The 16,548-nt window shown below is 30.2% G+C and overlaps 1 protein-coding gene across 1 annotated transcript; it reads left to right on the top strand.

The window, feature by feature from the left end:
* The first annotated feature begins 2,390 nt into the window (after positions 1-2,390).
* LOC122592500 (lysophospholipid acyltransferase LPEAT2) lies at positions 2,391-8,264 on the top strand. Its single transcript, XM_043764742.1, has 14 exons — positions 2,391-3,034; positions 3,616-3,796; positions 3,908-3,967; positions 4,817-4,980; positions 5,061-5,124; positions 5,227-5,295; positions 5,738-5,833; positions 6,368-6,412; positions 6,825-6,895; positions 7,047-7,113; positions 7,227-7,277; positions 7,431-7,541; positions 7,648-7,695; positions 7,762-8,264. Exons 1-14 carry the CDS (start codon positions 2,523-2,525, stop codon positions 7,924-7,926), a joined length of 1,704 nt encoding a protein of 567 aa, XP_043620677.1. The 5' UTR covers positions 2,391-2,522; the 3' UTR covers positions 7,927-8,264.
* The last annotated feature ends 8,284 nt before the right edge of the window (positions 8,265-16,548 follow it).

The raw sequence follows: 16,548 nt of genomic DNA, 5'->3' as shown, positions 1-16,548 counted from the left end.
AATGGGAATTTCTACATTTGTGGTCTAACAAGACTTGAGCTATATTAATACAGATTTCTCCTAAACTTTGTTGGGATAACGAAGAATGAAAATTGATATACCTTTGATTTAATTAGAAGATGCTGATGGGAATGATTAAAGATTTGAAAGAAAATGGAAATGGAGGAAAATGCAAAGGACCCCCCCAGGCCAGGTGAAAACATTTGCGATTCTAACGCAAAATCTTCACCATTTTTGTTACAAAATTTCGAGTTATATTTGTACAATAAAATATGCGGGTGATGTGTCGAATGAACATGACATGTTTAAAATTTTGAGGGAAATCCCAAGTACCCCCTAACGGTATTTCAAGTTATTAAACAATAACTTTTTTTTTTTTTTTTGAAAAGTTATTAAACAATACCTCATTTTGTCGATTGGGCTTTAAGTTCTGCTACAAGGCCCATTTACTTCTCTTTTTAGTAACATCGAACTTCTGAGTTTTTTTTTTTTTTAAATAAATTCTCACAATTGCGCATATCTAGCACATATTTTTAGCTATCGTTTCAGTTTTGTAGTTGTGCTTTTTTAGTTGGTTGATAATTTATTCTTTATTTTATATGTATTGAATGGTCTACTTTTATTTATTTTTGTTTTTTTTTAAAAAAATAATTAATCAATATCATACATTTTACATATATCTATAGAGTATAGAATGTCCACAATGAAAATGGTCCTATAGTTTTTGTTCTTGGTATGCAAAGTGGTATATGTACTTTAAGTCCCTCTCATTACATTACTTTAAACAACCACGTATATGATATAAATAGTGTGGTCAATGATTGAATAAAATGGTTATGTCATTTCCCTTTAATTATAAATTCAACAAAAAATAAATAAAAATAGATAAACTTATTTGATGAAACAGTGCAATGGGACTATATTAATTAACACTAATACGAGTACTATATTAATTAGGATATGATGTCAGGCTCTGCCTATGTAAATAACGTGTACATTTGGTGTTATTATTGTTATATAAATTTAGTTAAAAAGTAATAGTTTTATTATAATTTATATATGATATATACTATATTATTATATACCTGGTTGTTTCCATGCGTGACACAAAAGTCAAATTTAAATACTCGCTAGTTGTTCTCAAAATGAAATCCCCAACTAACTCACTATCAAAGCATCACGCACGTATGCTTCCCTATTTCACATCTGATTTATTTGTCCCATTCATTATTTGTCTTATGAATATGTTACCATAATGGAATCAACAAAAAGTAACGTCTGCATTTGGGAAAAAAACAACAACCATGAAGACAAATTAATGCAACATATGTAGAAATCACACTAAAAAAAAAAAAAAAGAAGTAAAGTCTGTAATTGAAAAAAGAATAACTAACGATAATGAGAAGACAAGTGCAACATATCGTTTTATTTAATGGAAACCTTGCAACTTGCAAGCATTCGAGATTCAGCCATGCCCATGATGTTAATGATGTTGATTCAAGATTCAGCTAGCCATTAAATTATTTTCACAAATACATATACAAGTAAGTATACCTTTTTTGTATGTCTTTTTTTTTTAATAATCGTAAGTTAAAGGCTTTGAATTCTAAAATTTGACTACAATTAAGTCATATCGATCATTTTGATATACAATGAGAAAGAAATCACATACTATGTCACAATCATATGAGTTAAATCCACGTCATAATGATTATAAAATTTTTCTTATCAACAAAATAATCATTTATATTTTTGTTTGTTTCTTTTCAAAGAGGATTAGTTATTCGATTTGGCCCAACCAGTTAAATTATGAAACGATCGCTTGGTTGGTTTGATGACCGATCCAATTATGAAAGCAGTGATACTATCACTATGTGGTCTTACAATCATATCTTAATCTAATACATTATACTCACGCCAATACTTTTTACGTTATATCCCTATATATAATGGTAATTTAAAAAACCAAAAGAATATATAAAAGTGTTACTAGCTATCACAATACGTATTCAGACACAAAAAAAAAAAAAAACTCTACATATACCTAATTAATTTTAAAACTCCGGATATTCATGTATGACATGACACATTTTGTTACATGACTTGATTTTTGTGAAATGTATTTTCAAGCATACCAAGTTAATCATACAAATAATTCTTTTTAATTAAAAAATAATCCAAACTCAAAATGTATCTTCAAACAAATAGCCAAAACTTCATAACAACTTTTGTAACTTTAAAATATTGACAATGACACCAAAATATCAAATGGAATAAAGATTCTTTCTATTGGAGATGCGATTAATGAAAATAATATTCAAAAAAAGAAATTAAAAAAGAAAAAACTACCAAAAACACCACAACCATTAAACACAATTTAAAGACCTCCAAAAAACACTCGATGGTGTCCAATATGTAGCCAAATTTTCCCTCTTTGTTTTTCCATTCATTCCCTTTTCAACTTTTTAACCACAACAAAATTTAAATAAAAAAGTATCCCACCATTTGATGTTCTTCCAACAATGTCTCCGGTCACCGATCTCCGCCGTCCTCTAATAGTTTCCGGCGGCACCGGACTAACACACACTACCATTGATGAAAACTCACCTTCCCATCACATCTTAACGATAAATGATCATCTGGGTATCTCTAATTCTCCACAATTTCAAACACCCACAAATCAAGATTCAATCTTTACACAATTTATTGATGATGGCTCATCAAGAAATCAAGAAAACCCGTATGGGGTTATCGGGTCAGATGGGTTTGACCCACCAGGTCCGACCACTGTTGACCCATTTAGAAACCAAACACCAAAGATTGTTGGGGTTTATGAATGGGCCAAAATGGTGATTATTGTGCCTATAGCTTTGGTTAGGCTTGTTTTGTTTGGGTTGTGTTTGGTTATTGGTTATGCTGCTACTAAAATTGCTTTGTGTGGTTGGAAAGATCAAGAACATCCAATGCCAAGATGGAGATGTAGAGTTATGTGGATTACAAGATTCTGTTCAAGAGGGATTCTATTTTCATTTGGGTAAATATTTGATCAGTTTTTTTTTTTTAATTATTCAAATTCAGATATAATATGGTCATTGTATTATTTTTTTAAATTTATTTCTTGTAATTGTTATTAATCTCTATGCATATCCGACCCATTATCGCCAACGGATATGTAAACTCTGTAACTCTATGGTTAAAGAGACTTTGGGCCAAGATTTGAACCTCCTACCTCCTCTCTTTTATCGTGGAGTTTCTTATTAATTTTTATGGGCATTTTAAAGATGTGTTCTTATGTTTTTTAGTTTTTTCTAAAGACATTTAGTTTGTTTTCAGACCAAATATTTGAATAAAAATGTGTAAGATATTATAAATATAGATACGATGTTGATTGGTCGCTAGCCAATTTGTAACTTTCGAGAAATCAAGTAAAATGTATGCTTAGGATATAATTAAGATGGAATGAATTGAAGTATAGGTGGTGTGTGTTAGAAATTTCATATATTTGAATTTGCCTTTGCCTTTAAAAGAAAGATGGGTATGAAATGTGTTGAAAAGAAAACATAATTTGTTGTTTTGGTCCAAGTTGATGGTTACATGTTCTTTTAAATGATGCAGCTACCATTGGATTAAACGAAAAGGGAAGCCTGCGCCAAGGGACACTGCTCCTATTGTTGTATCTAATCATGTATCATACATTGATCCAATATTCTTTTTCTATGAATCATCTCCAACCATTGTTGCATCCGAGTCCCATGATTCCATGCCCTTTGTTGGAGTTATAATTAGAGCTATGCAGGTAAACCACAGCTAAGCTGGTTTATATGTTTTATTGTTCAGCAGTTTTATGGTCCATGTTTTGACTTTGTTCCATTTAATTTTGATTTTCATATATATGTTCATTATTCAGGTGATATATGTGAATCGATTCTCATATCAATCCCGGAAGCATGTTGTAAATGAAATAAAGGTAACAAGCCTTCGTTTCTTAGCTTTCTTTGTTTATTTATCTTTGCTATTCTATATTTTTGCTATTCAAATTGTATTTTACCAGCTTCAAGCTTTCTTCTTTAAGTTACTACAGTGTAAATGTTACAATGGTCAAATGATAAATTACTAAAGTACCACTCATCAACTAATGGTATTAAATGCAAGTACTGATGCCCATCTTTTATGAATTGTTGCATATTTCTAACCTCTTATTCGTTAACAAAAATAAAGAAACATATGACATCTTTTGGCTTTTTGATGGTCAATCGTTTTATTTTTCTTATAATACTATGAGGAAAATAGATAAAATAAAATGATGTAAACATGCTTGCTAAGTATTTTTCTTATTGACCATGTAATTTACATTTTACTCCTTTTCCATTGAAAAATGCAATTATGAGAGCTCCAAAGTTGCCCATATGCCCATTATCATAATTACAAACAAACCGTTGGCATTGATCTGGTCCAAATTATTCATTTTTTTGGCCTTAGTTATATTCCAACATATATGATATGCTAGGTATTCACATGCATAGACCATAGCATATAAATAGCTTTGTAATGCTTAAACAATATTTAAAATTTTGTTGCTGCTAATACAGTGGTCAAAAATCCTGGATCACAAGCTAGGAAAGTGTATCACTTTCTAGCATGCATTTAAGATAGTAGTCCCGAATTATCTCTTAAGACTAAATGAAATCAAGTAAAAAAAAAGTTATTAAAATCAATAAGTTTTGCTGGTCAAAGTTCTTTGGGAAAAAAATACTTGCATTCTATCAATGCATAAGCAATTTGATACAGATGTATATTTACAAGGATCTACAAACAGAGAAAGGCCTCAAGTGACATGTATCCTAGGGTACTTCTGTTTCCGGAGGGAACCACAACCAACGGAAGGCAGCTTATTTCTTTCCAACTCGGTGCATTTATTCCCGGTTTTCCTATACAACCAGTGGTCATCCGCTATCCTCATGTACATTTTGATCAATCATGGTAAATCCGGCTCTCATTTAGGATTTCATTTCGGGTTTATTTTTAATATAATTTATAAGTTTAAATGGTGCATTGTATAGGGGTCATATTGCTTTGGCGTCGCTCATGTTTAGAATGTTCATGCAGATCCACAATTTCATGGAGGTTGCTTTATTGTAACTTACTTATGTATATGAAACATGAAGATAATTTAATATTTTAAGCTTTTATTAATGGATACTTTTTCTATTGTTTGAACTAAATCAGGTTGAATATCTTCCAGTTATCGCACCTTCACAACATCACAAGGAAAGTGCGGCTCGTTTTGCTGAGAGGGTTAGTTTTTGCATCCAAGTTTACCTTCATTTTTCTTTGTCCGAGATGATTCATTATGATTTGCAATATTTGTTAATAATGTTTCACAGATTTTGTAGTTTTTACCTTATTGTTAGATGTATGTTTAAACCATGATTTTGAACCAACCTGGTTAACCACATCGAAGTTGATGAAATTTTTTTAGTTTAGTTGAATAAGTTTTGATCCCTTTGTTTTTAAAAGAAATGCTGCAGTTCTGCTTACAGGGCGGTTGTGTAATAATTTTAGCCAACCCCTTCCTCATCGCTAACTAGTACAAAATATTAGTATCGTTTGGAGCATACACTTGCTGCTTGGTGTCATTATTTAGGGGTATTTAGATATTAGGCTAGTATTCAACTAATTTCATCATGAAAGTGCAACGCATAAAAAGAAAATCTATCTAATATTTGTAATCATGCAGACTGGGAGAGCCATGGCTTCTGCTCTTAATGTTGTACAAACATACCATTCCTTCGCAGATTATGCGCTTCTTTCAAAGGCAGCCGAGGCTGGAAAGGTATATCAAATAATGAAGATTTGTCATGGAACCTATTTACACTATTGACCGTAAACCATGTCAAAATTCATGCTATCAATGACAACAATCCTATATACAAGTTTAGATATTTTGTATTTCTTTTGAGTGCAAATGCGTAGCTAAAAAAACTGTATGCTATTATATTCAATCCAAAAATTTCTATATTTGTATTTCGTTTTTTAAGGATAGTTTGGATATTTCACAATTAGTAGGGACCTTTCTCAGTTTCTATAGAACTAATAGAACAATATTTTGGATTAAACATTATTATTTTTCTAACCTAGAGGTAGTATTTTGATAGTTTTCGTCACTTCCAAACCAAAGTGTAGGCTGTTTAAAAGAACATTGGAAAGATACAAATGCCTCACAAAATCACTTTATGATTCACACAAATTCTTTTTGGTTATAAATGATCTTAGGGAGGGTTCTTCTTTTTTCAGGTTGGTTAGTCTTGTTAGCGAATTTATGTTCTCCTTGTTATTATGCGCTTACTGTACATTGTTTCTTTTGCAGGAAAATTTTTCACCCTTTATGGTTGAAATGGCAAAAATGCAAAAAGTGAGTTCGTATTGTGTTTTTTTTTAAAAAAAAAAAAGAAAACATAAAGCACTACATATCTTGTATTGAGCCCCATGTCCCTTGAAATTGCAAACCATGACCATCACCATAGATTGGTGAAGTGTTTGACATACAACCAGTTTTCTTAAATACCCTTTAATTATTACTAAGATTCTTTTTTGATGAAGCATGACATAATCAGCATTGTGTAATGCTGAAGTTAATGGGCAAGTTAAAAAGTCACAATTTCTATTGGATGGATTGGGAAACGTTGTGATCTTCATAGGGCAAAAGGAGTGAACATGATAATACTTTCTGGTTTTCAATTTATTTTTCAAACTTTGACGATTCTGTGTATCATGAGTATAACATTACTATATTGAGATGAGTTTTGTTTTCATGGTGTTCTCAGTTGTGTCAATTAAGCTCATCAGAAGCTGTAGACTTCTTGGAAAGATTTCTTGGCATGAATCCAGATAGCAGGTATATTGGCATATTGCTATGAAATCATCATTATTAATACATCTATATTTCTAAGCATAATAAAGGCAAATCATGTGTTAAATCCAATTACTTGCGTTTTAGTAAGGAATATGAACAATCTTTATCAACTATAGTTGCATATTGTTTGCAGTGGATGTGTTACATATCAAGATTTCATTAGGGTTCTAAGATTGAAGTCATCTAGCCTTTCCGAAAATGTCTGTAAGAAAACCAGTTTTTAGTTTCGTGTAATTTCATTAAATTGTTATTTTTGATAATATTATGGTACTTTCCTGTCATGGGTGACTTCAAGTATTCTTCTCTATGACAGATTTTTCGTCTTATTGATGATGATAAGGATGGAGTTATAACCTTCAAAGAGGTAACGTTGGTGCATATCTCCATTTATCCTTCTTTGTGTCTCATTTCTGTTTATACTAAAACAAAGAAGAGGATCTACTTATATGAATCTTATATGGGCGTTCTCTGTGGGTTATATGAATCTTACAGGGTCGTTTTTGTTTTGCTTATGCAGTTCTTGGTTGCATCTGCTCATGTTATGAAGCTGCCATTATTCCGGCGAGCATGTGAAGTGGCCTTTAACGAAAGTGACGAAGATAAAGATCACCACATTTCATTTATTGAAGTAATAATAATTAATATATTTGAATAATTTTCATCCAAAGTGGTTGGTTTCTTGAAATCTTGGACACTTAGATATTATCTAACTTGTTCTCATGCACAATCAACAGTTTGGAGGTTCCATAAGCCCAGCCATTTCATCCTTATCCACGAGCGAGGTTAGTGTAACGAGCATTACTTCTATTGTCAATTTTCTATATTCTAATTTGTTGAGTTCTATACAGATACACAAACTATTCGACCTTTTTGACACCGATGGTGATGGTAAGATCAGCAAGGAAGATTTTAGCACCTGCTTAAGAAGAAATCCTTTGCTCATAGCACTTTTCAATCACCATTTAAAGCATAAAGATTTGAATACAGCAACAAGTTTGGAAGAAACGGTTTGATGGGTTGGATATAGTTTTATTTTTTTAACACTTTATATTTTACTGTTTCTATATACTTGGCCCTTTTTTTAGTGCTAAAAGGCTAGAGTCAATTTTCATTGCATGGGATGGGAGTGCTAGTCATTATTGCTTTGGAAAAGCATAGTTGTTTGTTGGCTGCTATTGGTTACAACAGGGGGAAAGAGGGATTGGAAGAGTTTTCTCTTTGTGGTATATTTTGGTTGTGAAATGTCTATTTAGTGAATATTTTTTGTCTTCTATGTTTTCACTTTGATTTGTAGATTGATAGAAAATATGGTGATAAAAAGTATTCCTGTAGTTATGTTGATTAAATATCATATGTTTTCTTGCCTCTTTCTACTCAGTTTCACATAGGAGGTAATCGAGTCAAGCTGATTGATGTAGTTACCAAATTCATGATCTTCATTCGATCTTAATAATGAGTAAATCTGATACACAAAGATTTTCAGAACGCAAATATATATAACTGACACTTTAGAGATAAAATTGATTAATCCTGATGACTGTTATCATTTGCCATTGTACATGATGCATAATGATTTTTGATTACGTTAGATTTTTTTTATTTGTTATTATCTTTTAATAATATTATTAAGTATATGTGCGTGTTTATTAAAATAGAATAGAAGATCATGTTATGAGAGTGAAAAGTAATTATATATATGATATATTTTGTCCTTATTTGTCATAAAAAATAAAATGTACGAAAGTCATTTTTTTTTGTCAATGTGAGACACTGAGACTCGTCAAATAATTTCACACCAAAAAGTAAGTGGATATTTGGGTGAACGTAAAACTGGAAGGGGGCTAGGAAGAAGGATAACTTTTTTCATCTGTCGATTTTCTTTTTTTTTTTATTTAATTTTATTGTTGTAGGGGGTTTAACTATTCATTTTTTAAATTGTAGGGGGTTTAATAATATAAAAATTTATACAACTTGTTATATGTGTTAAACTTCAATAAATTATAAAACAATGTTAAAGTATTTTTTTTAAGAATAATTTAAATTATAAATAGTATGATAACATTCTATGTTTATTTTAAATTATGAAAATTACAATTATTTTCATAAAACATGTTTTTTATGTCATTTTTATAATTAAAATTGAAAAAATGTTTGATGGCCAACATTTTATGTTATTTTGAATAAATCTAATGACTTATAAAGCAATGCTATTAAACATTTCTCTTGAGATGCTTTATTGCTGTCTTAAAAACTTATTAACAAATCAAAAATTAAAAACTTTATCAAATTATCATTTATTTACATAATATAGTAATTATTAAACCCACTAAAAATGAGAATTAGCATATACTTTGTTAGTTTTACCATGTATATAGGAAAAAAGTGAAATTTTGGCGTGGTAATTCAACAACTTTATGCGCATATCGTATATTTATTGATACCTTGATGAGAATATAACTAATCTATAAGAAAATAATGTCCCCATCCCCGTATGTAACAGTGATTCTGGATCCTAATCAAGGAATTTGGTACATTATGTATAAACTTTTTGCAAAGGGGGAGTAAGCTCTAAATTTTTAGTTTAGATAACTAAAAAATGACTATATATATTGTATATAATCATTAAGAACGAAGCTAATGAACAGTGTCATCGTCATGTGGCACTGTTATATTAGTTCACCTACACTCCATGTTATTATTTTGATTTTACCATATCGCATCTCATTCGAGTTTTTTTTTTCCTTTTGGTTTTTCTTGGTTTCTTCACATTTTTTTTGCTTTTGTGTTCTTTTCTATTGATTCATCTTATAACCCATCAATATATGGATTTTGCCATATCGGATCTCGTTTGAGGGTTTTTTTTTTTTGTTTCGGATTTTATCATATCGGATCTCGTTCATTTTTTTTTCTTTCGGTTTTTCTTGCTTTCTTAAACAGTTTTTTGCTTTTGTATTATCTTCTATTGGTTCATCTTATACTCAGCATCACTATTTGGATTTTGGCATATCGGATCCCGTTTGGAGTTTTCTTTTTTGGTTTTTCCTTGGTTTTTATATAGTTTTTTTTTTGCTTTTGTGTTCTCGCCACCGCCACGTGACACAGTTTTATTGGTCTATCTACACCACGCGTTACTTCTAGCATTTTACCACAGCAGATCCCGTTGGGTTTTTTTCTTTCGGTTCTTCATGGTTTGTTGCACGATTTTTTTGCTTTTGTGTTCCCTTCTATCGATTCATCTTATACCCCACATTACTATTTGAAATTTTCCGATTGGATCCCGTTTGGGGTTTTTTCTTTCGATTTTTTCTTGTTTTTTTTAATAAATTTTTGCTTTTGTGTTCTCAACTACCATAACGAACCTACATCAACACAACAATTGGAGCCTGCAAAGCGGGGCACAAACCTCACTAGTTTATATTATGTACCAAGCTAGAATCAAAGTAAAATGCGAATAAAAGTTGCCTTTAGATTAGTTGGATCATCAATGGGGTTAGTGAACTATTGATAAGGTTTTTGAACTTGTGTTATTACACATCTCACTTCCTATATTTATAGGGGTAGATTATTGAGATATTATATATATATAAAAATATATCAAGTTAACCACGGTAAAACTTTTACCCAAAAAATAGATTAGTTGGGTCACAAAATAGGTAGGATGCATAAACTAAAAAAATAAATAAATCTGCAAATCTTGAGATAATTAAGTAACATAATGATGCCAAAAATAAAAAATAGATTAGTTGGGTCATAAAATAGGTCGGATGCATAAACTCTAGTTAGCTCAAGTGGTTGAGCACTTGCCTTACAAGCAAGAGGTCTTGGGTTCAAGACTTGGGAAGTACATAGGAAGTCTTCCTATGAAGGCTTGGCTTGGGTATACCCAGGTTCAAGTCTGAGGGGGCAGGGTTTATCCCTATTGATCGTCGTGCCTTCGGGCTGATTAGTAAGGGGTTTTCCCCCCATCGGGTATTTGAAATAGGCATTTCTACTTCGAGGGAGCTCTCTAGCGCGGACCCGGTTAAAACAACGTATGCTAGACCTCCCGCTGTCGAATCGCGACACGAAGTTCTCAAGCGAAATTCACCTTTCAATATATATATATATATATATATATATATATATATATATATATATAAATCTGGAAGTCTTTGAGATAAGTAAACATAACGATGCCAAGAAATTGGGCAAGATGTGATATTTGTAGAAGTAAAACAGAGAAGTCTTGGTAGCTTTATTTTCTCAGGAATGTAATTGTAATATAACTTTCAACTTTTTATAAACTAAGTTATGTAAAGCTTTATACATTATTTTGGAATCTATAATAAAAAAGGATTATATTGTAGTATTTATGTAAGGAGTTGGTGTGTAATAAGAGTCAGTACGTGTGATGCACCATGAACTTATTTTTGAAGAAACAAAAATTGTGTTTGTGCCATGTGTTTCAATACGGTAAATACCGGTCGATATTACCGGTATTAAATGATACTCTGTTATTTTAAGTTTGGTATTTTTTGGGTATTTCTATTATTTAATAACGGCCGGTATTTTCCGGTATTATCGTTTCGGTATTTCCGGTATTTTTTTGAATTTTTTAAAATTATTTTTATGATACTTTAATGTTATTTTTTGTTATTTGTGAACTTTAGAACTTACATTTTGTTGTGAAATACCTATTTAATATTACTTTTTAATGGATTATAATTGTATTATGACTAGTTTGTTAAATTGTAACAACTTTTGTGGGATTTTTATGGAAAAAAAAAATAGTCGTGTCGACCGGTATTTTCAGTAATATCATAAATTTTGTTCACACCTGTATTACTAAAATACCGGTTTTTAAAATATTGTTCTTACCTTCAAAAAATAACATGTACTGATATGTTAATTAATAACAATAATAATAATTAACATGACAATATTATTTATTTATGAAATCATGTCGGTTTTTTTTATATAAAAGCAAATGATGTCATAAAACAAGGCTTTTATAGGTCATAAGTAAGCACCTGATAGATGCGTTTTTTTTATAGGTTTTTGGGTCTTAATATTTTAATGATGTATGAGATGACAAGATGTAGAGATTTATCATTACCACGACGACGGTGTAGAGATTTACTTCCGGAGTCTATCTAAGATAGAAAATAACCTACAACCTGAAGATGGAACTCTCGATCTCTGTCTTTAAAGGCAAAAGTATTAACTACTTATATAACTAATTTGCTGGTTAAAATAAGGCTTTGATATATATAACAAAAGATAAACTAAATGTCTTAAGTGATATACAAACTAACCATTTAATTGTCTGATTATTGATATATTTTCGAATTCGGATAGAGATAAGAGATTTAGACTTGGACTTTAAATTCATTATATTATTGAAGGTTTTTGAGAATAACAAATTTAAAAGATGTCATCAATATGTCATTGTATTTATAAAAATTAGTATTTTATATATTGCCTAATCTTATTTTTTTTTCAAAAAATATGAAAACTTTTATGTGTCTAAATATTCCTCAATGACCGTCTCAAGCAAAACCCATTACTAAAATAAGCATTAGTATAGGTTCAAAAAATTTTGAAAATATTTTAATATAACAATTAATAATAGTATTATTTTTATTATTAATATTATTATTTTTGCAGTTGCTAGGGGTGTAAGAAAATGAACCGGAAAACCGAAAAATCGATCCGAACCGCGTGATCCGAATCCGAAAAAAACAAAACCGAAAAAAACCGAAACCCGAAAACAAAAAAAACGATGTGTAACGGTTCGGTTACGGTTTTCAATATGCATTACCCGCGGTTAACCGAACCGAACCGAATTTTGTTATATATCTACATATAATCATATATATATATATATGTATATTTACACATATATGTATTACATAATTACATCATTTACATATCTATTTAGTTAAATTTTTGTATTTGTTGCCTAAAATATTAACAATTTTACTAACTTTTTTTCAAAATTTATGATTAATTTTGATATTCTAAGTAATTTTCTTATATATATACTCTTTTTACAAAAAGTTGTTAACTTTGTTTAAAAAATTTATCTAAACTATTAATAAAATCATATAAAATACATTTTAAGTAGTAAATTATGATATTTTTAAATAAAAACTTGCATTGAATCAATATAACGTGTTAGAAAAAAGTAATTCAAAATTAGATGTTATGTATATTTATTTATAAAACAAAAAATTAATGTAGTTAAATGTCTATTATACATAGAAAAATTAGTTAATACAATGTAAATTGATCATTATAATTGAAAACTTAAACTTTATATTAGCATAATTTTAATAAATGGTTAATCGAAAATAAATGACTTTTTTGGGTAACCGATTTTCGGGTAACCGAAATTAACGGTTCAAAATTTCTAGCTAACCGAACTGAAACCCGAAAAACAGTTTGAAATTTCTTGCTAACCGAACCGAACCGTTTACAGCCCTAGCAGTTACAAACATTATATACGGAAAAGCTTAACTGGGCAGATGATGTAATATAATTGGATGGTAAGTGCTATACTTAATTGGGCATTTGGGCGGATGATATAAGTTTTCCCTCTACTTTCTCGGTATGATTCAATGTTGTAATCCTTACAACAATTTGGATCATTTGGAAGAATATAAATGAAGCCATCTTCAACAATTTCAAAGGAAAATCAGAAAAGCTTTTTGATGACATCGTTGTTTTTTCATTTAAATAGATTAGTGTTAGAAGCAAGAAATATCGACGTGGTTTGAATGGATTACAAATCCAAAAATTGTAACTCAATTACCTTGTAACACCCTAGCATCTTGCTAGCTAGTTGTTTAATGAATATTTGTTGTACAAAAAAAAAAAAAAAATTTTCTATGCAGAATCATGACGTTTGGGTCACATATATACATATACTTTTGAACAACAAATATTACAATTATATATATATATATCTTAAATAATTCTAAACTATCCCATTGTAAAAGATTGAGTATTGATCTTTTACACCAAGGGGGAGAGAGTGGTCACCCATCCTCCTCAACACTAACCAATCAAATCTTTACACCTCAATTTTCTCCAATCTTTCCCAAACCACTGACGTTACTTTCCCCCATCTCCACCTCATCATTATAAATTAATTAAAAAATACATACATATTTTATGTTAAGAAAATGAGGAACGGTCAAAAGTTTTACCTTTAATGGGCCCCACCACTAACATCTCCACCAATTACTCTCCTGCGGTGAACTGCCGACGGCGCATTTGGTTCACATAATATTCTTGGAATGAATGAAATCTTTCAAAGGAATTGAAAAATCTGAAGGAATGAAATTTGACGGAATGTTTTAGATTTTTTGAGAATTCAAGTTCATTCCTTCCTCCTTCCTCAAGGAATGGAGTTTCCATAAACTGATGATATATATACATTCCTACAGAATGAGATTCTTCCTTATTTGAACAACCAAACACATTAAAGAATGAAATTCAATTCTAATTTCATTAGATTCCATCAAACTCTGTAAAACAAACACAACCTAAGAGGTCAGGCCTCTACTACCACCACTTCATATATATGATATAAAAATTGTTGAACCAACCACACAGTTTTTTGGAACTCAATACTTGTTTATGTGTACTTCTTAGTTAGCTCAAGTGGTTGAGCATTTGCCTTACAAGCAGAAGGTCTTGGGTTCAAGACTTAGGAAGTACATAGGAAGTCTTTCTATGAAGACTTGACTTGGGTATACCCAGGTTCAAGTCTGAGGAGGCAGAGTTTACCCCTATTGATCGTCGTGCCTTTGGGCGGATTAGTAGGGGGTTTTTCTCCCATCGGGTATTTGAAATAGGCATTTATACTTCAAGGGAGCTCTCTAACGCGGACTCGTTTAAGACAACGTATGTTAAACCTCTCGTTGTCAAATCGCGACACAAAATTATCAAGCAAAATTCACCTTTAAAAAAAAATACTTCTTTTATGTGACATCAAAATCACTCTAACAAACACTTTCGATAAAAAGCAAAAAAGTTAATGTCCAGATGATAATATAGTAGACTCAATAAATAGAAAAATAAACGAATGGTTTAAAAATGACCTGTACCCAGCCTACTGTTTCAAGGGTGGCAAAAAACTTAACCTGGTAGGTAGGGTCCAGAATAAAGAAAGGCCTGCTTTATGAATGAAAATCATAGGCTCCCTATGCGTTTTCGATCTCTCATTGGTTTAAACTCTTTTTATCATCGTACAATTGATTGCGACACCTTTTAATACTATGTACAATTTACATGAACATGGTCCAACCACTTATGCACTTAAATGTATTCTTGGTACAAATGGCTTTAAAAATACGGTAACATTTTCTTCTCACATTAATAAAACTTTTTAACGCTTTTTAGGTTTATCATCATTTATATCGTTAAAAAGTTATTAAAAAACATTTATAAATATATATGTCATGTGTTATAGTTATTTTGTAATATATAAAGTTAAATAAAAAATATTTTATTCTAGCAAGATGTATCATTAATACTAGGATTATGACACGAAAGTGTAAGAAACTATGTCATTTTGTCTATGTTATGTAGTGTACTATACATTTATCTATTGTATGTAAGAAATTTGTTATTTTGGTCAAAACCATGTAAGCCACCGGTTTTCAGCCAGTTATCTATAGTATACTATTATTACTTTATAGTACACTACATAACATAGTACATTGTTAGATTCTTACACTTTAAATGACATAATATAGACAAAATGTATGTTACACTACATAACATAAACAAAATGACATAGTTTCTTACACTTTCGTGTCATAATCTCTTAATACTATTATTATAATTATTTATCAAGTAATAATTACTTTATCGTTTGATTTGGACGTAGTCCTGTTACATTGTTAGATCCAAATTCAAATTTGGAAGGTAATATATGTGAAACTTATTTGACTTTAAAGTTGGAGCTAGCTAGCTAGCATGCTAGTAATTAATAAAATTTTTAGAATAAAGGTTCTTATAAAAATAAGGATTGTTACGTCTAAATGTTGATCGAAAGATTTGATAAAGACATACAGTTTGATCAATAGTGATGGTAAGAGAAACAAATTCCATATTTTATTTCTCAATATAATTTAATATATTAGGTTTATTTTAAATATAGTTTTATTGGGTCTACTTATTTATTTATCCTTTACAGGGAAAAAAACAAGTTTTGCTAATAAGGTTTATACCCTTAATGCTATGTTTTCTTTCTAATCAAATGAAACATAAGTACATTTTAAAAGTGGTATTCTTTATTATGTAAAGACCTTCTCAAGCTTATTCATACAGTAAAACTATAGTGTGTGTTTCATAATCTTTTGTTCATTGGATCAAGGTGTTATATTGCAACCTATAGGAGTTCCTCTTTCTTCCTTTTATAATATTATAATAATAATAATGTATGCGGAAATTGTACCACTTTCTTCTTTTGGGGTGTGAATTTTATATCTATCTACTCAAATAAGAAAAAGGTATTGTTATTCCAACATAATAATTGTCACCCCAAATTTATTACTGCCAGCAGAATTTATTTTTTTTACACAATTTAGGAATTATCTTTTTATAGAAGAAATTCCATCAATTTTATCTATACCGCCAATCGA

The sequence above is a fragment of the Erigeron canadensis genome, chromosome 3 (assembly GCF_010389155.1).
Source record: "Erigeron canadensis isolate Cc75 chromosome 3, C_canadensis_v1, whole genome shotgun sequence".
Classification (NCBI taxonomy): domain Eukaryota; kingdom Viridiplantae; phylum Streptophyta; class Magnoliopsida; order Asterales; family Asteraceae; genus Erigeron; species Erigeron canadensis.
The sequence above is the reverse complement of the archived record's forward strand: the minus strand, read 5'-3'. Positions and strand labels throughout refer to the sequence as shown.

What these genes read in the sequence shown, in the direction of transcription:
- LOC122592500 (XM_043764742.1), top strand. Translation starts at nt 2,523, where the DNA reads ATGTCTCCGGTCACCGATCTCCGCCGTCCTCTAATAGTTTCCGGCGGC. An exon ending in TTATAATTAGAGCTATGCAG is followed by an intron (nt 3,797 to 3,907) that starts GTAAACCACAGC and finishes TTCATTATTCAG; the next exon opens with GTGATATATGTGAATCGATT. An exon ending in CGGCTCGTTTTGCTGAGAGG is followed by an intron (nt 5,296 to 5,737) that starts GTTAGTTTTTGC and finishes GTAATCATGCAG; the next exon opens with ACTGGGAGAGCCATGGCTTC.